The following is a 22,361-nucleotide window of genomic DNA, read 5'->3' as shown; positions in this document are numbered from 1 at the left end:
ACGTTTTTGAGATATTGTTTATTTCGTCAGCTGGTGTTGTAGACGCTAATAACAAACTATAGCCCAAAGCTGTGTCTTCATTGTACACTACATGTTACTGCTAAGCAGGTTTTGAGTATGTTGGACATTGTAAAAATGACGAAACTAAGTATTAGAGATGAAAAAAAAGTAGTCGATTAGTAAGCCGGATATTAAATTACACCTATTTTTAATATATTATATTTTAAATAATATATTTAGTTGCAGCCCTGTTCAGCATGTGCTGGAAAGTCGTTTTAAATGTAATGTTGGCGACGCTCTTCTTCCAAAATGCAAGTGTTACTTATAACATGAACAGTTATTCTGTTCTAGTCAAGAAATCAAAAACCTTTTAAAAATCATTTGTCTTTTTCTTTGTAAAGCTGGATTGACGATGGCATCCCCAAAGTCGTAGTTTGATTTATATCTGCTGCCTAACTTTCTGTTCGTAGAATAATGAATAGTAATATATAATACGTTATGAATACTAGTGTTTAGTACTGAGTTGGGACGCAGCAACAGACAATATACTCATGTGTTTGTCCTTCATAGATCTTTTGTTTCAGACAGTTCAACAAATGCAAATCAGACTTTTCAAGTGATTAGTCCTCCAAATGAGAACCAAAACACAACTGGGCAATTTTAGAGAAGAAGAGATCCGCTCCTCTGATGAGTGTGAGATTTCCATGAAAACACTGTGGACAGCGGCTTGTTAAAGGTCATGTTAGGTTGAGACGACACAGTTGGATATTGTCTTTTGTTTTCCTGTTATCAGAGGTCACAGTAAAGTGTTGCCTTGTGTTCGGCCCCCTCCCCGGGAGGACTTCACATCTATTTTCCAAAATGCCAGCTCACTGCGAGAAGTGGATTTGCAGCACTATGTAAAATTTGTGATTCTTTTTATTATTTTTTTTCATCAGCTGGCCTCTTCTGTGACCTCTCCTTTTATATCAGTTTCTCTCAGTTTCTATGTTTTTGGAGCCAATGCATCTGAGGCAAATTACCATGACTAATCTGTTTTGGTGTGTTTAAAGTTTCTCTGCGTTTTATTAGAGAGTGAGTGTAGTTTAAAACTCCTGAGGGAAAAAGAATAAAGGTCATAGCTCTGTGTGTGTGTGTGTGTGTGTGTGTGTGTGTGTGTGTGTGTGTGTGTGTGTGTGTGTGTGTGTGTGTGTGTGTGGGTTTGACGTTCAGCACTGAGTGACTCACAGCGGGAAGAGTTCAGAGTTCAAGAGAAAAGTCCAGGTGGGGAAAAAAACAAATCAATCTTTTTGTATTTTTCTAAAAGAGGAGGAAGGTAACCTGTATGATTTATAACATGAAATTCATTTCTCTTCATCGTGATTGAAGGTTCTTTCTAATTTGATTTGACAAACCACACATTGCAGAACATTACTTTAGCGTGACTCCAAAAATAAACTAAACCGGTAAACTCTATGGCCATGGCCCAGACGCACTTTCTTAAAGGGGAGGGAGGGAGAGGGAGAGGGAGAGGGGGAGGGGGAGGGGGAGAGAGAGAAACTGCATCTGAAAATTGTGTGAAAGAAAACCCCTTTTAGAATAAAACATATTGTTTTTTATTTTAATGGTTGATGCATTAATGTGTTTATCACTGTCATGTTGCAGCTGTTAAAGGTGGACCTCAAATGAAATACTTTATGAACTGCTGGGTAGTTTAATCTATAATAATAATCTAGATTATTTTACTGTAAAAAAGGTATCACACTTTCTAAAAAGCATCAAAATCCATATCGCATATCGATACTGAAGTGTTGACACACACACACAGCTATTTATTTCTTAGAACAAATCTAAAATTGTATTACCTCAGTGTTGTGTTCATTTTGTGTGTAATCCAACATGGTGTTGAATATCACTAATTTTGAAGGCATCGTATCTTTAAGTTAGAAGTTCCAGTATGGTGTCAACACTATATTGTTGCGGTAGTTTCTTGACTTGGATCTCGATCAATATCATTGATCGGTTGTCCACTTACGGCTTCACGTATGGCGCCTTCAGAACAGACGGACGGACGGACGGACGGACGGACGGACGGACGGACGGACGGACGGACGGACGGACGGACTCCTCCGCTCACGGAACAATCTTCACAAATCATCTAACAGAGTTCAGGACATTCGGCCTCCGGGTTTACAGAGAATAACGACCTCTGTGCTCAGCCGGCCACTTGAGATCAATGCCAGAGCTTTCTTCCAACCACTGCAGCCTCCGCTTCACACACCAGCCTCTGTTGTTCACCGTCCAGCAGGGGCTCAGAGTAACACGCCATCTGCTTGGTTGAGTGAATATCTGAAGTATTCCGCTTCAAACTGTGTCTTTAATTGCTATGTTAACCCAACTTCTTGTCCTTTTTTCTCTTATGTGTTGTCAGTTATAGTATAGTTATAGTTATAGTTTATAGAAAGCTATTTGTGTGGCCTTTTTATATGGATATTATGCAGCCATAAGCGTACCATGACAGCAGTAGGAGACATCTAGGGCCCCTTTAAACTGCCACCGTTTAAAATGTGAACAAGGCATTCTTCACAAAATGATTATCTTGAGTCAAATAAATTCTACAGAGACGATCGATATTGATAATCGATGAACTTATTATACTCAAGAGCTTGATATGTTGGGCAGGGCCGAGTAACGATGTCTGACTCATCTTATCTGGAATTTGTAGCGGAACTGAAGGACCAAAATGGTTTCGGGTCAGCTGTTCTGTTAATGGAAAACACTTGAAAAGACCCAACTTTGATTCTTCTACTGTGCTCTTTGTGGTTTACTAGCACTCTTTAGATTTGTACTTAAGCACAGTACTTGAGTATATATACTTAGTTCCATTGCTCCACTATTTAGACCTTAAACCGTTTATCATTCATTATTCTCATAGTCATTCTCCTTGATTAAAGCTTTATCATAAGCATATCAATGTTTACAGAGACTAAAACCAACGAGCTCGGCTGCAGTCTGTATTTTCTCGGCGCCTCCTGTTTCCACTGCGGCCCACATTCAATCTGTTCTTGTTCCCAAACTAAATCCTCACAGTCGAGCTGAAAGGACGAGGTTTGGAGGGAAGATGGCTTCGTCCAAAAAGACGCCTTATGTCCTCAGGAATGTCCGGCTTTGCTTTCAGCACATCTTTGCCGTCCTTCCTCTTTCCGTCACTTCCTCGAGAGCTTTTTACTCGTGCTTTGCATGAGATTTCCATGGCCGACGCGCCTCCTTCCTGCCAGCCTGTTCCTGGTTTTGTGTCTACCTCTGCTGCTCGTTCTCTTGTTAACACTTAGTTTGTGTCTTACCTTGATACTTTAGGGGGAACGCATTTCAACACTTGTCCTTTTTGATTCCTCTGTGAGCATTGTAACTGGTCTTGATGCACAGTTGGCTTCATGCCAACTGTTCAAACAAAAAGCGTCAGTAAAGAGATTTGTCTTTTATACAAATGTCTCGCCACCTGTCTCTACCTCTGACTGTCCTCCCTGTCTCCCCACCTTTTTGAACCGTCTCTCTTTTCCTTCCTTTCCAGCCGGAGAACATCATGCTGCTGAACCGCTCAGTGCCTCACCCGCGCATCAAGCTCATTGACTTCGGCCTGGCCCACAAGATAGACTTTGGCAACGATTTTAAAAACATTTTTGGAACTCCAGAATTTGTAGGTCAGTACTTCTTTGTGTGTGTGTGTGTGTGTGTGTGTGTGTGTGTGTGTGTGTGTGTGTGCGTGTGCGCGTGCGTGTGCGTGCGCCCCTGAAGAATTACGATCCTGTCTTATTTTATAGTTTGAAACAGATTCTGCTCCGATGAGTTAGCACTTTCTGCACTACACAAACACAAACACACACTCGCTGCACCACCCTGTTTTCTGTTCTCCTGGCTTTAATCCCGGGGGTTGTGTATAGTGAGAGCAGAAGCCAAGTGTGCCATAGGGACTTGAGTGAGAAAGACCTGATAGACTGGAGATTATCAGTACTGCTCCTTCTTGCCAACACAAACACACACACTAATGGACACGTTAGTGGCTCGGTCCCATCTCCTCTCACCGACCCCTTTTTTTTTCCCCCGGGGCGGCCGCCAACGCTCCCATCCTCCTCCAGCCCGATGCCAGCGACATCGCTCAGGCCAAAACCAGAGCCCGGTCCCAAGTTCAGCAGGAGGGAAGCGGTCAAATGGTCTAAATTAAGATCAAGTGGAAGAAAGCCGAAATAAGAATTCATGGCATGATGTCATTATTGCCAATGTCCATTGTTTATAAATGTCCATAAATCCTTAAGAATAATTGATAAAGATAACTCCAGAACTTGCCTAAAAATTATCCCGTTTTAAGTTTTCTTCAGGGTCAAAGTAATCCAGTGATGGTTGTCGGTACATCCACGGGTACATCAAACACAGGAACTGCTCATAGATAATTTGGCATCATTTTAATAGTGCCAATTTGCCCAAATGTAAACAAATCTAGGCAAAAACCAACAACATTGAAAACATGATACCTGTTTACATCCCCAAAGCCCCAAAATTATGGGAACTGTAGTTCAACACTCACCAACACTGATGCATGGTTTTTATAATTGAAGTGACAGAGTCTATTAATATTAACTCATAGCGAGGTGCAGATAACAGGGCTGCACCCTCTCTCTTGTACAATTCCCGTTTCATATCCAAACTGTTTAAATTGAATTAGAAGTGATTGCACTGAGTCGTCTTTAATTGCGGCATTCACACATCTGAGGACGTGACGAGAGAAAAAAAGAATAGAAATAATCACAGTTTTAGCAGGTGTGATTAACAAAGTATAAAATACACAAAGGCTCATAAAACAACTCCTCCTGAAGAAACAAAAGAAATCTGAAACAAAACTCATTAAGAAGGCGTTGCAAGAAGAAAATAAGTAAATGAATTAGTAAGGGAAGAGGTAAAGTTAGTGTGTGGTCTATGCGAGTTGTTTGTGTGCTGACCTGAATAGTAATAATCTTCTGTTTTGTGTGTTTTTGCCTCACAGCTCCAGAAGTAGTCAACTATGAACCTCTGGGCCTGGAGGCAGACATGTGGTGAGTAAACAAAAACCGAGAACATCTGCTGTTAAGTAAATGTGTCGCGTTTTATATGGTGCACTGCTGATGTCTCTTTCTCTCTCCTCAGGAGTGTCGGCGTGATAACCTACATCCTGTAAGTATCTCACCGGTGATGATGGATGATTGTGTGAAATGTGAGACGCGTATGAATCGGTGCGTCTCAGCCGGGCTTTCACGACAGACGCCGTCACGTTTTCTTACAAGCCCCGGGGGCGTCGTCTCACATCAAACAGTCAGAATGTGCAAGAGGCCGCTGGCTCTTTGACCTCTCTGTTGTCGAACGGGCCGGGTTGCTCACTCGGCGGCCACAGTGTGTGATCAATAATGTAACAGCCTGCAGCGAGGACCGGCCAGCATATTAAAGCTGCATTTCGAGAGCACTCGAGTGCGATATTGTTCCAGCAGCTGTGTCGACTGTTTTCCTTTTTATTTTATTTGTTTTGCTAATCAGGCTGACATTGGCTTCTTATTAGATATCTAATATCTGACCATAGTTACATTAAACTGTGATGTGTAACTTTTTTCATGTTGAATTCATCAACGGTTTTCTTTTGTAGTTAACTTATCCATTTTAAGGAAATCTGCTGTATAGTTGTGTTGAACAATAATAGTGTTTTTTTTTTCCGCCTGCAGTCAGTGGTGGAAATGAAATAAGTACATATTCTCAAGTACTGTGCTTTAGTACAATTTTGAGATACTTGTACTTCAGTGGAGTATTTGGATTTTATTCAACTTTATACTTCTGGTTACTTTGCCAGCTGCAACATTAAACTGACTCATTAATGCATCAATAATTATAATCCAGTGATATAATATATATGATTCTGAAATGTGCCATTCCGCACAATGATTTTGTAAATTTGGTACATCGAGTATATTACTTCAGATGTACTTTTGCTCAAGTAACAGTGTACTTCTACACTGTAGTATTGCTACTTTTACTTTTAGAAAGGGCTTGTTGGCTCAAGATATGAGATTCATAAGGTTTTGTTTTGTTTTTATTGTATTTCCTGTTAATTTCACCAATTTCCACTGAAACTCATTTTCACTCAGATTTTATACCTCAACACAGTTTTGTAGTATTTGTTTTTTTTTTTATAGCCTGCTCGAGGCTAATCTACTGTCGCTAACTAAGTCTGGACTTTGTCCACAATCTGTTCATTCTTCTCTAATCTGTTATGCAGTTAATGAAGAGGATGTGACCTCAGAAAAGAAGCCCTGGTTAGATTCACTCCCCGTCTATCATAAGAAGTCATGTTTATCCTTATCCTTATCCTAAAAGGTTTCACCTGCATGGCTACATTACTCGTACTTCAGTTAACCGATTGATCTTTAAAACAACTTGCTCCTCTACAGCCGATGGCTTTCATTGAACTAGCGCGTGTTCTTGAAGCAGACGTGTCAGCACAGTTTAATCCACCAGCGAGAGAGAGACGCTTCGAGCCCTCTGCGACCCGCGGATCAACTGCTGTTGGCTGTCGACGGCGCTGTAGTGTCCTCCTCTCTTTATACCCGGCTACAAGGTTTCCTGAGCTCCCACACACCTTTTATCCTTCAGATAGACACCTACACAAAGCTCAAAACACAAAAGAGTGTGTGCACAGTGCTGCACGTCGGGTGCAATTTGCCCACACAAAATACAGCGAGGTAAATAAAGAGCAAGTAAAGGTAAAGTGTTCTCTCTTTATTACATAAGTAGCCGCAAACATTACATTACCGCATTATATTTTGAAAGAGTAATGTGTATTATAAATGATGTACCATTTTGTCTCTTGGTTGCATGAACACAAATGCACTCATACATACTGTACACGTGCACGCACACACACACACACACACACACACCATCTTTGTTCATGCTGTCCACCCACACATTTGTCACAGCTCTGCTTGGCAAGGTAGAAAATAGATTGTTCGCTGCTTATTATCACAGCCGAGCAACAGCGAGGTGCACTTACAGTCCTGCTCATCTCCTGTTAAAAACAACATGGAGGGAGCTGGGGATAACTCAATAAACCATTCGGGGTGATTTTTTTTTTTTTGGGAGCGTTTCCAAACTCTTAATGGGAGTATTTTGCATGACTGATTTGACTGCTACAAGGTAATGACAGCGGCACAAAAAGCTCCATTAGGGAACTCAAAGTAGTCGTAAATTATACTACTACTACTACTTCAGTTGTCTGAGGTAATGCCCCCTGAAATCATTTCGGTGAATGTGGTGAATCGGACGGCTTTCTGCTCTGCTGGAGCTCTAATTTGTAAGAATGCGATATCTGATATCGGGCTGATGGATCGGTTATCGGTGTTAATGGAGCCGGAGTATTCAGTTCAATTCTTTATGTATATATATATATATATATATATATATATATATTATATACTGAAATTTTAATTCCTGTTTTAAACAACTAGGCTTGCATAAAAAAGGTTCACACTTGAGTTGGAATTCCTGTTCATTTTAAAGTGCCTGTGTACGATGTGTCGTTCTAATAATTCTGTAAACTTATATCTATATATGTATTCGTTACATTTTGTTTTATAAAGTTCAGAAAGCGATGTTTAAGTCCAGGCTGATGTTGCTTTCCACATAAAAGAATGATCCCAGTCAAAGCCCAGGTATCGGATCGGTGCATCCCTGTGTAATTTGGGTTTGAGGGTGTTGAGACTTGCTGTATTTAAGCATGTGCACAAGTCTTTGACTCTCATTTGGGAAACATTTTGGGGGATTAAATGTTACCACAGAATCCTGACTAAACACTCTTTTCCTGCTGATTTTACCGCCTGGCGCACTGAAGAATTGCCTTTTAATTGCTTTGTTTGTTGCTGCTCGATTTATACAGTCGATGAATTCATTCATACATCTCCGGCTCAACTTGAGCTTGACCCCGAGCCACATCCACGTCTGTCCCAGCCGGCGTGGTAATTAGCAGCTGGTGCTGATGAGTTAAGAGAGGTTTCGGTGGAGGAGGGAAGGCCGGGGGTTTGGTTTAACTGCCTGAGACCTCATCTACTTGCTTGATCGCTCAGCCCTGTGTGTGTGTGTGTGTGTGTGTGTGTGTGTGTGTGTGTGTGTGTGTGTGTGTGTGTGTGTGTGTGTGTGTGTGTGTGTGTGTGTGTGTGTGTGTGTGTGTGTGTGTGTGTGTGTTGTAGTGTGTCTTGGTTTGCCCATTAAAACATGCTTTTGTCTCGTGCCAGTGTTCACATTATCCCATAAAAGTCTCTCCACTCAAACTCTTATTGTATCTGAGGGGCCGTCCCAGCTGGCTTTCCTGCGCTGGTGTTTGAATAACACAACAAATACTTCAGTTTGATAGCAAGGCTTGATTAATGAGTCACCATTCGCTGCTACGCGGCTCCGTAATCACATCAACGGGTAGTAAGGTCTCAAGTTTCGGTTTCGAGGGCCGGAGCTAATCAGCAGCGAGAGACTTGTATTGTTTGAATGGAAATCCAAAAGTATTCTCTTTGATTACAAGAACCGCTGCTTCAGTTTGGAGTTTGTGAAGTTGTTGAGTTGATTAAAGCATGCAGTCAAAAAGAAATGCATCGCATTCAAATGACCTCAGTCAACATTTATTTGACTGTATTGTCTTCTTTGTCAGCGTCGGTGTGTCCACTAAACCTCTAACCTTGTTATCCGTCTTTGTCCCGTCTGTGCAGTCTGAGCGGTGCGTCTCCCTTCCTGGGAGACAACAAGCAGGAGACTCTGGCCAACGTGTCCGCCGTCGACTACGCCTTCGACGAGGAGTTCTTCAGCAGCACCAGCGTTTTGGCCAAAGACTTCATAGCGAGGCTCCTTGTCAAAGACCCCAAGTATGTATTTGAGACAACAAGTCCATATATATATATATATATTCCATATACTTTGTAAAAATCACTATCTGAAGTTCATCTTTCTGAATACATCTGGAGTGTCAACTAGGGACTTCAAATGAGAATTACAGCAGCTCTTTAGAATAAAACAAATATGCAGCATTATATATTCAATGTTCTATCTCATCTCTATCTCTAAATTAATTCTATAATAATTTTCTAAATATTTGCTCTTACTTGATTTATTTTATTCTGAAAAGCTGACATGAAAATTGAATCTAGGATTCACTGCAGATGTTCCAAACACAACTGTCTTGTCACTAGATGTGGTACCTGTGAACGTCTCCCTTGTCACAGCTGAATGGCTGCAGCAACACTTGAAGACAATGAAAGCCTCCAAAATTCTTTTTCTTCCCTCTGTTTCTTCATAACAATGGAGCGAGAGCGAGGGGGGGGGTGAATAATTATAGGTGTGGAGATAATTTCATTTAAACGGGATAAAGCGAGACGAGGCCCGGGTTGCTTTAAACAAGACAGTGGGCGAAAGAGGAGACTGACTTTACAAACTAGTATGAGGCTTTTAGAAAAAATCCCACGAACCGAGTGCATCAAACCGGAACGGCTTGTGATTGATCTACGTCGTAGAGCAGACGTGGATCCACGTCGTAGAGCAGACGTGGATCCACGTCGTAGAGCAGACGTGGATCCACGTCGTAGAGCAGACGTGGATCCACGTCGTAGAGCAGACGTGGATCCACGTCGTAGAGCAGACGTGGATCCACTCGGCTGGCAGGAAGATTGATGAAGGTTCGCTTGAAGAAGACACTCAATGATGATGTTCACCAGGGCGCTGGACTGCAAGCAGCACAATCCCTGTTCACTCTGATTATTGGGACATTTCCTCACACAGCCTGATCGGTTTGTGTTGTTGTTGTTGTTTTACTGTGACTCATGAGCCTCGGTTAGAAACAGGGATGTGGAATTGAACAGACGTCGACAGGAGGAAGTGGTGTGTGTGTGTGTGTGTGTGTGTGTGTGTGTGTGTGTGTGTGTGTGTGTGTGTGTGTGTGTGTGTGTGTGTGTGTGTGTGTGTGTGTGTGTGTGTGTGTGTGTGTTACTGGGCCGCACCAGTTTCCCTGATGGTTATATTGGCTAACGATGAACAAAGTGAAACTTTCAAAACAATGTCTTTTAGTTGTTAGTTTACAGCAGCTGTAATAAGGGAGGTGACAGTGGGAGAAGGAAGCGTCTCTACTCTCAACCACAGCCCAGTTACACTGAGAGGGACCAGCTCTGCTTTTGTTCACGACGTGTTATCGTTGGGAACATCTTCTCCAACTTAAGTATGCTATCGGTTAAGATCTACGTATCTTATGGGAAGTGGTAGACAAATTAATTGTTCGTGAATTGTAGGATGTGTCAGTACCTCATTTGACTTTGTTGTTTAAGAGAAGTATGAAGAGTTTCTAAAAGGAAATGAAATGTTTTAGGTCAACAAAGGTCAATACATCACACTATTTAGAATGAAGATGAGTTGGGATCAAAACAATTGAATATTGCATTCATTTAATAAGAACGAAGCATCTGATAGTATTTTAATTTGTGTAAATCGTATTTGTTTGTTTGATCCGGCAGAGATATTGTCAAGTTTATACTAATTTTATACTAGTGAGGCTTCAGTAGGGCCGTAAGAAGCTGTATTCACATGTCTTGTTTTGTCCGACCACCAGTCCAAAGTCCAATGCTGTAAACGGAGAAAATCAGAAAATCCTCTCATTTCCGAATTTAATTTTTTGCTTGAAAAATGACCTAAATGATTGTTTACCAAAAAGTCAATCGACTGCTCCGTTAATCAACTTTGTTTTCATTTTAACCACGGTGGCTAAATTCAATGTTGTGGATGTCAAGTTAAAGTGATAGATCCACGAGTTTGATGGCTAATTAGAGGCCAAAACATTGAGACAAATGTTAGGTTTCACTGACTGTGTCGACCCAGTGGCCTCATTATGACGAATGAAGGGTCTGCATTTTTTTTCACACAGCGCTGACGTCGTTCTGAACGCGGCTTAAGATCACCACAGTTTGTTACTGCTGAGTCACGACTAGAAGAAAAAAACAATGCAAATTGCGTCTATAATTCTGGACTTTTTAAGGTCAAGGAGGGATTATGACGATTTTATAGCAAGATGTGATATTAGCATCTCACAACTGCATCATAGTCATATCTTTACAGCCACATGGGAGTGACGCTTTCTTTCTTCCATCTGCACACAGCTGTGTTTCTGAATATGAACAGTTGCATTATTCGATTTAATCTCTTTTTTATATAGCTAACATAAAAATAAATGAAATGAAAACATATTTCCTCATCCATGTGTGGGTGGAGAATTTTTATAATCCTCTACATTTATTAACGTCTTTATTTATTTTTCTATTTGAGTACCTAAAATTTGATTTTTTTTTTGTTAATGCCACCTCTGAACGAGACTGTATTTTCTTATAATAATTAACATTACTTCATAGTTTGGTTGAAAGTGAACTGTGTGTCTGTGGCCAAAAACACTAAATTCTTTGAGCTTTAAAATCCTGTGAATTAGACTGTTAACTCTGGAACAGTATGTAAAGACACTCAACAAACATTTTATATTTTCTGTCTACAGAAAGAGAATGACGATTCAGGACAGCCTCCAGCACCCCTGGATCAAGGTTTGGACTCTTCTGTTTTGTGGCAGAAGTTGATATTTGAAACGTCTGATTGATTCTGTACCAAATCATTATTTCCAATAACATTCTTCTATCAATACATTTGCTGTGTTTGTGAAATCAGCCAAAGGACACTCAACAAGCACTGAGCAGAAAGGAGTCGGCCGTCAACATGGAGAAGTTCAAGAAGTTTGCGGCTCGAAGGAAATGGAAAGTAAGTGTTCTTTGTTTTCTACACGCCACGAAACTCCAGCTTCAGGAAAGACACAACCTTCAGATGTAGCGCCAGTGCTGCTCCAGTGGTCGCCTCCTTGTCTGTTTGGGTTCATCACGGCTGACCCGGCGTTGTCATGACATGCCGGTTTATCTGTGGTGGTTTGGCGGTGCAGTCATGCCTCTGTCTTCATGCTCCAGTCTGGCACTCTGGAAGCTTCTGGCTTTACAGTGACCTCGATTTGACTACAATTTAAAAAAACAAAAAAAAAACAAAAAAAAAACAAAAAAACATGACGAAGCAGAAGCGACACTATAGTTTGTTGAAGTGAGATTTAAAAAGTGCCAGGTTTAGAAAATACTTCTAGTGAGGTTTTAGAATGACGCTTTGAACAAAATCCTCAATTTGATTAAAGTGATTCATTGGATTAAATGAGTTTGTCTCTTTTTATGAAATCAACTTTCTTGAATTGATAAAGGTGTAACAAGCAGAAGATGTAGCTTTAGAAAAGGCTAAACGCCAACAAATATTGATTGACTTAGAATATTTCGTGAGATAAAAACATGTTGTGAATCTTTTTTCAATGTATTTTGACTTTTGGACGTTGTGGTGAATGGATAGAATAAATAAACATTTGCGCATTCAAATTTGTATTCAGAATTTTAAGGTCAATATTAAAAATGAAGCTTCCAACTATTCAGTTCAGCGCTAGAAAGAAGTTTGGTTTTAGTCCAGAAGCCATTTGACGGACAGTCAGCTTAGCTTGTGCATAGATTTAATAAATGCTTGAATAATAATAATGTTGTGCCTTCGTGGTGTTTGGATATCGTTGGCCAGTTACAGATTGGTCACCTAACAGTAAGAAGGATGACGGGTTATCAAAGAATGAATGACAATGAGTGAAGAAACTGAACTGAATTGAAACGGAGCAGAAAATTGCTTCGTGTCTGCAGCTGCCAGTTCCGTTCATGGTCCCCTGAACACGACTTGACATTAACTCGTTAACTTCCTGTTCTACTCGTTCATCAACCGATACTCTTCTTCTCTCTTCCAGCAATCCGTCCGACTTATCTCCTTATGCAACCGCCTGTCCCGCTCCTTCCTGTCCAGAAGCAACATAAGTGTGGCGCGCAGTGACGACACGTTGGTAAGAAACTGGAGAACTGATTCTGTGTTGTGCTTTTAATGGTACATAAAGACATGAAAGCGCAGGACAGGCAGCGGAGATCTGGATCCAGAGTCATTAAGTGGATTTGGGCTTTGCAGCTATTAACACCTCCGAAGGCTTTAAATTGCACTTTAGTAAAAAAAAAAAAAATCCACAACAAGAGAAGCATTGGTTTTATCTCTGCGGCCCTATCTTTAATACAAACCAAATAGACCTAATTAACAGGAGACTGGCAGCTTCATGAGTTTCTGATTGCTTTTAGTGAAGTGCATTTTCTTGTTAGGACCCCGAGCTCTCAGTTACAGCTCTGGTATTTCTAACTCCACAATCCCTCTGAGGATCTTGAGCTCCTGCGTGTAATTGATCTGCTCCTCGTTTTCCCACCAGTGCCACAGGTCAGGCGTTTGTAGAATTGTTGGAATTTCACTGTGTGTAACCTCAAAAGCAGTGTGAGCTTATAGGAATGTGAGGAGGAAACTCGTTTAGTACACGACCCAGTTTGTTTGAGTTTGTCATAGTACCACACACAGTACGAATCCCTATATGCGTGTCTATGCGTGAGATGTAAACACTGCAGCCTCGGTGAGAGGTTTAATCATTTACTAAGCCAGCGGGCCGAGGCCGGGCCCGTTTCCTCATCAGACTAGTACGCAGCAACTTCCTGGTGTCTCAGGTGAGCTGGCAGGTAGAGCTGAGCGCCCCCTGTAGTCCACCAACAGAGCTGCAGCAGCACTAGAAGCTTTCTCAGAGATCTTTGTTGTTTCTTTATTGGCTGAGCAGCTCCTAGGGTCAAGTGCTTTACTTAAAGACTCCACTCAGAGGTGGGTTTCAGTGCAGCGGCCCCTCTGTAAACTTTCTACTAAGAAGTCGTTTGTGTTCCGTGTCGGAGAATGGGAGTAAGTTCACGCATCGGTGAGAGCGGAGGAAGTATTAGTAGTAGTGATTGTTTTAGTTATTGATTAATCGTTTTCATGACTCCGCACCAGCAACTGTTTCACAATTGTTTTCTCCAAATGTTTACCTGGACTCGAGGATAAACTGATTTAGAATTTGGTGGTCAGATAAAACACGCTTTTGGCCATAACTCAAGAATTCATAGGCTAATTAAGACAATTTGATACAAATGTCTGATAGGATAAAAGTGCTGACTGTTGGAAAACAGACATGGATGGAGACTGCAACTTATCGGCGGACTGCAAATTCTAGTCCGGTTCATTGTTTAATCTGTAAAATGTGGAGAGTAAGAATTATATATCACTTTAAATTCCTATTTCAAAGTTCTCTTTCCCAGATAACCTCGATGTTAAGAGGTTACATAGAAACACACGAGTCCACTGGATCATTTAGTGATTCTATAGTTTTATTCTAGCCATCAGATTTAATATCTCAACTTCAGTTTGGTAGGGACACGTCCCTGTCACTACCCAGTGACTACTACTGAATCATTTTGATCAAAATAAAACCACAGTACTCAAAGTATTTGGTATCAGTTACCAGATCTTGTTCTCGACTCAGAGGCGGTCCTAGACTCCCTAAACAAAAGAGTCCAGGATCAAAGCATCATGGCCCGTTGTAGAAGGAGCACTAAACTTAAGGCAGTTTAGTGCCTTAAGTTTGTCTACATAATCAATTTCAAATAAAATAATTGTTTTACTGAAGGAAACGTGTCAAAGTGAACATGAGAGGAATTATTCTTATGTTGCAAATTTCAGTTTGCATGTTGCCATTTGGGTGAAATGGACCTCAAAGCCGAATAAAATGAATCCGATGGTTTGTTATTGCAAAAAAAAGATCTTAGATTTGTTGATATTTCTTTGTTGAAATTGTTCTTCATGTGATGTGGCTGAAATTAAGGCAAAACGAGAAGCGAGTTGAAACCATTTGTTCTTAATAAATGACTGAGATGACCAGTTATCACACTTTCCATTCAATCAACGAATGAGTTATTGAGCTAAAAAAAGAACTTGCAGAGTAATGGATGACTCAGTTAGGAATGTATTTTTGTAGAGTCAGCCTGCCATGGTAACAAGCATAGGAGGTTTAGTCACCTGAACAAACCGCCCCAAAAATAACTTCATGAAGGACAGAAGAGCATTACTCATTTCCACTGCCCGCACTTCTCAGCCTCTCTGACAACTGCTGCTTCAATTTTTGTCACAAGACCAAATCTTTATTTTCCGGATACCAACCCCCTTCGTCCATTTAATGAGAAGTCATTTTGACATTTGTCTCCAATGTCATGGAAAATTATAGTTTCTTTAAGCTGAGAATGAACGACTTGTCTATCCATCAGAGCTCCCCAAAACAGATCACAATATCATCTGAAAGGGCAAAATTATTAGTTATTGATATTATATTCTTCTATGGTCAATTTGTCATAATTTCTAAGCATGTAAGAGATAATTTCATAGATGAATTACAGCGATAGACTGCGTGTCTTTTGAATGATTCTTCCACAGAGAGGAAGTTATGAATGATCTCCTGAAAACGGTGGGAACCGTTATTACACGTCAAAGAGATATTTGGTAAAACCTCTCCATCCTGTGTCGTGAATTACAATTTGTAGAAGGCCAAAAAAAAAATCCACAAACGACTTTGTTGACGGCGAATCCCCAGCAGGCGGTTTGCAGCTCCTCTGAGGTGGTTTAGTCGTGGCTCTCCCAGCAGGGAGGGTCTGTTGAGGAATGTAGCTGGAGTGTCACGCTTGGCAGAACAAATGCCACATCAGCCTCGCCTCCCACCTCCTCCTCCCACCTCCTCCTCCTCCTCCTCCTCCTCCTCACCTCCCTGCCTCTCTCGTCCTCGTCTCTTTGTGCAGCAGAGCATCACAGCTGATTTCTGTGCCGTCCGGCTGAAGGTCTTCGGGTCACATGTCACGGACAGAAAATAAAAAAATAAAAAAAAGATACATTTTGAACTTGAAGTGCAGTTGTGGAAAAAAAGAAAAAGAAAGAAGAAAAGCCTGTTTGTTTCTGTGTGATTTCATGCATGAGGAAAAAGATGAAAGAGAGACTTAAGGGAGGGAGCATGTGATAGAAAGAATTCTCAGGATTAATGTTCACAGGATTTCATCGTCATCCTGTGAACAGTTAAAGGAGTAACTATCTTTCCCACCCGTCTAGGATGAGGAAGACTCCTTTGTGATGAAGGCCATCATCCACGCCATCAACGACGACAACGTGCCCGGTCTGCAGCATCTGCTCGGCTCCTTGAACAGTTACGACGTCAACCAGCCCAACAAGGTGACCAACGCAGACGCGTACATGAATAGTATTAAAGCTGGTTTGTTTGTTTTTTATTTGTGAAATGTGTGAAATGTCTCCTGTTACATTTTGATGATAAATTCAAACCCCCAGAATATACTAGAATATACGTCGTCATGATCTGAAGGAATGTCGGTGCGGTCCACTTTCCCACAAACACAGACGTCAGTTCAGCTCAGTGTCTTCGGGGTCCGGGGTCTTTTTAACCATTTGTCAGCTTGTCCTCATGTTCCACCCTGAAGCAAATGTGACGCGATGAATGGAAGCTCCACATCACGAGATCAAGAAGTCCATTTTGTGATCTCGTGATTGTGCAAGTCTGTGCTTCATTTTAGGGTGAAGAGATGGAGTTTGATTTTTGTTAGTTTAAAGCTACAACTGTTGTCCCCAAGACGAGCAGAACAAAACAAAAGAAAACTCCAGACAGAGATAGAAATATTTAAATGTGTAGGTTTTATACTACTTGCATGAAGGGAAGTCATAAACCCCGGATCAACATTTTTCTGTTTGAGCAACATTTCCTCAGATGTAAGGAAGCGTTCATTAAGTTCAATCACCGCATGAGAAACAGACAGACAGAGAGACAGATGTCCAGTTCTTGAGGGAAAGTCTCTTGGGTATGATCATCCCAAACAGAAGCAGATTTCTGCACATTAACGGGCAACAAATCAGCTTCTGAACGGACAGAAAGAAGTCATTTTTCATCTACATTTATCCTCGTGTGTGTCTCTCTCACATGAATAACAAAAATAGTGGATGACATGGAAATGAAAAGTGGAGAATAGTTGTTTTGAGCTGAAAATAGGCCCAAAAAAATGAAGAAACAGACGAGTTCAAAATATGATTGTTCAAGTGTTTATTTAAATATATTAACAGAAAGAAAAGAGCATGACAGAATGGAAGCGGAGTTAAAGGAGGTTGTTGTAGTTGCGTACATTTAATAAGAGAATGAAGTGCAGAGAACAGATGTTTAGGTTCGTATCCAGACTTAACAACTCTCTCTTCAATCTATTTGCTGTTTCGTTGGAGGAGATTTGTTTGACGTTTGTTGACAGCTGATGGGCGATGGGAGGGAAACGTGAAGTCATTAAACTCAGTGAAGTGTAGAGGAGAAGAGGAGAGGGAGAATGAGGTAATGGCAACACGAGGATGAGGAGGAGGAGGAGGAAGAGGAAGAGGAAGTTCAGGGACGTCATCTCCATTTTCGTCCATCCTCTTTCCTCCTTTTCTTTTACTGCTTATGTCTCCATCACCATGCAGTGACTCAAACACACCGTAGACATCAATACTGTCTAAATCCTCTCATGAGTCTGTCCAAATGTGTTTCCTTAACACCTAAGGTTTGTGAGATACTATAGAACAGAATCAACTTTTTCTTCCCATATTCATAAGGTGTAATTAGTCCGATTGAGGCATTCAGCTCCACTTTACAGACACACAAACTCATCGGGGTCACTGAAAACTAAAAACTCTGTCGTGTGCGTACGTTGCAGCATGGGACTCCTCCCCTGCTGATTGCAGGCGGCTGTGGCAACATCCAGATCATCGAGGTGCTGATGAGGAAAGGTGCCGAGATCCAGGCCCACGACAAGGTAAGGCCTCGTCTGTTTGGTCCAATCGGAGCGCCTCTGACAGCCGGCCGTGGAGTTTAATAGACGCACATTAAAGGCGTCGGAGCGGAAGAATGTGACAGATTACGACGGGGGGCTATTTACACTATAAATACATGAACTCATTGCACTCGGCTGCACAAAGCACTGTAGAGACTAGCATATGCTAAACCCACATGTTTTAAATAGATATAGATCCTTCAATTAACAGCATCCATCTGTACCAACATGTATACTAGAAAGTATGAAAAACTATTGGCATGAATTAGACGTACTAACGCCAACATTACTGTCGGTCTTGTGCACACAGGGCCCAATTTTTAAGTGATTTGTAATTATGAAATAAAAAGATAAGTAGTTAAAGTTGTAGTTGTGGTATGGACCCGAAGTAGGGCTTCAAATAACGATTATTCTCTCAAATATTGAAGTGCAGCTCTAAGTTGTGAAGAACACTTTTTAAGTGGGAAGGCAGGGTGCTAGCACATCCTCACAACCGTTCCAAGCTCTTTGTCAAGGCTGTGTTCATATCATCTGGCTGCAGACACATTCCCGGAGAGCTTGATTTTCTCATAAAGGTCAGGGATAAATCCTGGAATTTTTTTTTTTTTCTTCTCTTCTCGAACCTTCAAGAGTGGAGCCAACGCTATCTACTACGCAGCGAGACACGGCCACGTCGAGACCCTGAAATTCCTCCATGAAAAGAAATGCCCTCTGGATGTCCAAGATAAGGTGAATCAACACACACACACACTCACTACTACTCGCTACACTGCGTTATCTATCAGCAATTACTCACACACTCCTACCCATCAAATCTCCTGAGAAGCATTACTTTGATTTTCTGAAATGCCCAGATACGCACGCACGCACGCACGCACGCACGCACGCACACACACACACACACACACACACACACACACACACACACACACACACACACACACACACACACACACACACACACACACACACACACACGCGCGCGCGCTCACCACAGTGAGCACCTGGGGAGCAAAAACCAGTTACTCTGGCATTTTATCAGCTTATTTGCAGTTGCTATAGAAACAGGTTTTGCTGAGTGTGTGTGCGTGTGCGTGCGTGCGTGTGTGCGTGTCCTCGATCACAGAGGCAGACGAAATCCCAAAAGCATTTGTTTTTCCAATCTCTTCAATCATTTTTACCGTCGGTGGAGTCCTCTTCTGTCTGCGAGCATCATTAAAGTTTCATCTCACTTTATTACTCGATAACTTTATAATCACAAACCGAGGTTTGTGTGTGTGCGACCAAGTCATCCTCTTATGAGAAAGGCCTTTTTAACAAGGTGAATCTTTTCTTTTGCCTTTACTGTTTATGTAGTTCTCTTAATTAAATAGACCTGTAAAGTTAGTTCCCCCCCCCCACCCCCCAGCATAGATCCATTAGATGCTATTTTAGGGGATGGGAGTCGTTTCACATAAGCAGCTCCTCTGCTAACGAGCTTCCTCTCTGACTGGCAGCCATAAGGTTCAAGCTGATGGATCGATGGCTAAAGAGTCTGCGCGCGAGGGACGGTAAAATCTGGAAGGTCTTGTTTGAGTGGAGGTTTTGGAAAAGCGGCTGACTCGGCGGAAGTGGCACGACTAACGGGAGGATCATCACATCCCTGAATGTCACTGCTTTACGTTATTCTTCCACATGGAAGCGGAGCGTAAAAACTGGATTGCTCCGGTGTTACGCTGCAGCCTTACAGATTCAGTAAACAAGATTTCACTTTGCACGAATATCACCAAGGCTGATGTTGTTATCAACGAGGCCTCGCAGGTGTTCAGGTTGTACAAGGTAACGTACACAACATTTGCTGTGAGGACCATTTGTAGCAACCGCACCCAAAGAAGAAGACCCAACCACAAACAACTATATCATTTTTTTGTATTCAAATTTGTGAATAAATGTCTTGCAATTTGAATAATGATTATTTGTTGGACATAAAATGTTGCTGTTGAGGCTTTTCGGGCGGTCTTCAAGTGTCCATCAAGGGACGCACTGCATGAAAGTAATTATTGTGAAAACTCCAAAACATCCTGTTTCTTCATTTCAGTCAGAAGAGACAAGTGAGATGAAGAGAAGATAATTTATTTATTATAAACTGATGATAAGACGGAGTCTTTAGCGCTTGGACTCTACAGGGAGATTTTTTTAATCAAGAGCTACAAGATAAATCCCCTCATGGAGTCCAGACAATGCTGGTGACTGATGAGGCTGTGAAGGCAGAGATGCAATCCTATTTAAAAAGACACAGCAGCAAGCTTCTGGATAGAAGAGACCAGCTGATCAGAACAGCTGATATCATGGTTGACGGCGCCAAACGATGACGGCGAGGAAATTGCGTGCGCGAGAGGAGCGAATGGCAGATGTATGAGGAATAAACTCCAGGCCTAAGCATTCCAACGTTAGAGATAGAGCTAGAGGTTCATTTCAAGTTGTGGTTTGCATCCGTCTTACTGTACATTTGACCTGCTGGTGGTTTGGTGTTAATCCTCTGTTGTGTCCTCCAGTCTGGGGAGACCGCTCTTCACGTGGCGGCCCGCTACGGCAACGTGGATGTGGTGAGCTACCTGTGCAGCATCCGAGCCAACCCAGACCTGGCTGACAGGGTAAGCACACCTTCTCACACACACACACACACACACACACACACACACACACACACACACGCGCACACGCGCACGTAGCAGGATAACCTAGTGTTGATACTTGTTCTTTTTGCGTTTCCATCTCCAGGAGCAGGAGACCCCGCTGCACTGCGCGGCGTGGCACGGTTACTCGCCAGTGGCCCGAGCGCTCTGCCAGGCGGGTTGCCACGCGGACGCAAAGAACCGCGAGGGGGAGAGTCCGCTGCTGACGGCGTCCGCCCGGGGCTTTGTGGACATCGTGGAGTGCCTGGTGAAGCACGGGGCCGACATAGAGGCGACTGACAAGGTGATGCTTGATGTGGATCATTTATCTTCATGTCTGACTCCACCACAACTTTAATAACAATGCAAAGACATTAACCCAGTTTTATTGTCGGTTTTCTATTAGAAAGAGAGGTTAGTTACAAAATAAGTTAAAGTTAATTAGATGCTTTGGCAACACTGTTTCTAAACTTTCATGCCAATAAAGCAGAATTGAATTGATTAGTTGACCACATCTGAACACACATTGAACACAAATGTGTTTAGGATCACCGACATTCAATAATGTGACACTGGAGGATTTACATTGTGTGTGTGTGTGTGTGTGTGTGTGTGTGTGTGTGTGTGTGTGTGTGTGTGTGTGTGTGTGTGTGTGTGTGTGTGTGTGTGTGTGTGTCTCTCTCTCTCTCTCTCTCTCTCTCTCTCTCTCTCTCACTCACTCACTCACTCACTCACTCACTCACTCACTCACTCACTCACTCACTCACTCACTCCCTCCCTCTCTGCAGGACGGCCACACGGCGCTGCACCTGGCCGTACGGAGGTGTCAGGTCGATGTGGTCCGCTGCCTCCTCAGGCACCGCTGCCACATGGACCAGCAGGATCGCCATGGCAACACGCCGCTGCACATCGCCTGCAAGGACGGAAACCTCCCCGTCGTCACGGCGATCTGCGGCGCCAAGGCAGGCCTCGACGTCCCCAACAAGGTGAGGACAAACCAGCGAACCGCAGAACCTGTCTGACTTGCCCTGACCTCAACCCCATCCAACACCTCTGGGATGAACTGGAACAAGCCAAAACTTATCGGCCCAAAATCAGTGTTGGACCTCACCACGCTCCCTTGGCTCAATGGGAGTAAATCTCCTGCAGCCAGGTTCCAACATCTGGTGGAAAGCCCTTCCGAAAGACCATTGGTTGTTATAGCTGCAGGTTTCGTGCCTGTGGTGTGGAAATGAGATGTTGTAACAGTCACATAGGGCTTCAGTGTCCACATACTTTTGACTATGTAGTGTTGGCTGTTCCATCCAGGCTGAACTAGAGCTAATCACAGGCTGAATAGAGGGATAAATAAACAGAGAGCGAACATATTAAAAGGGATTAAAGGGATTTCTGTAAGTATAAATACATGCAGCCTGAGGGTTTTAACATCTGTGAGCATTTTATTTTGGCTTGAAAACGGTCTTTATTCTGATATCTGCTAAATAAGCAGCTTTTTTTTTCTATTTTGGTGAACTGGTCCTTTTTGGGCGCTGTCACATAACTGGTTTATATCTGGCTGAAGATTCCATCATGCTCTGTCTCTCTGCCAAGCACGACTTCCCACACATGTTTCTGCCTTTTTTCCACTTTGTATTTTCTATTTTCCGCGTGCGGAAGCAGTTTTCTTTTTCTCCCCCAGAATAGTTGAGGGAAAGTGACGGAGATGTTTTGATTTATTCATTATTCTCACTATCCTTTTTTTTTCCATTTTTTTTTCCAAAGCTTATCTAAAGCAGCATGTCACATGTTGCTGAGTCGATGCCTGGATTTGTCTTCTCTGTCAGCTGCAGACACTGGGGAGGAAAAT

General features: G+C 42.2%; 1 protein-coding gene across 4 annotated transcripts in view; it reads left to right on the top strand.

The window, feature by feature from the left end:
- The window catches only part of dapk1 (death-associated protein kinase 1), a 73,214-nt gene that overhangs the window by 32,611 nt on the left and 18,242 nt on the right, over positions 1–22,361 (top strand). For 3 of the 4 annotated variants that reach the window (XM_068721126.1, XM_068721127.1, XM_068721128.1), the window contains exons 5-17: positions 3,551–3,680; positions 5,018–5,066; positions 5,158–5,184; positions 8,751–8,903; positions 11,564–11,609; positions 11,731–11,820; positions 12,875–12,967; positions 16,111–16,230; positions 17,745–17,843; positions 18,492–18,590; positions 20,396–20,494; positions 20,622–20,819; positions 21,304–21,501. In XM_068721126.1, coding sequence (XP_068577227.1) covers positions 3,551–3,680; positions 5,018–5,066; positions 5,158–5,184; positions 8,751–8,903; positions 11,564–11,609; positions 11,731–11,820; positions 12,875–12,967; positions 16,111–16,230; positions 17,745–17,843; positions 18,492–18,590; positions 20,396–20,494; positions 20,622–20,819; positions 21,304–21,501 — 1,401 coding nt within the window. Of the gene's footprint in view, positions 1–3,550; positions 3,681–5,017; positions 5,067–5,157; positions 5,185–8,750; positions 8,904–11,563; positions 11,610–11,730; positions 11,821–12,874; positions 12,968–16,110; positions 16,231–17,744; positions 17,844–18,491; positions 18,591–20,395; positions 20,495–20,621; positions 21,266–21,303; positions 21,502–22,361 lie in introns of those variants that run through there. The other variant, XM_068721129.1, reaches the window with a different exon arrangement.

Source organism: Cebidichthys violaceus, unplaced genomic scaffold (assembly GCF_023349555.1).
Source record: "Cebidichthys violaceus isolate CVI_PGR_0920_01 unplaced genomic scaffold, fCebVio1.0.p SCAF_26, whole genome shotgun sequence".
In the NCBI taxonomy this organism is placed as follows: Eukaryota; Metazoa; Chordata; class Actinopteri; order Perciformes; family Stichaeidae; genus Cebidichthys; species Cebidichthys violaceus.
Note: the sequence above shows the minus strand (reverse complement) of the source record. Positions and strands in the feature narration are given on the sequence as shown.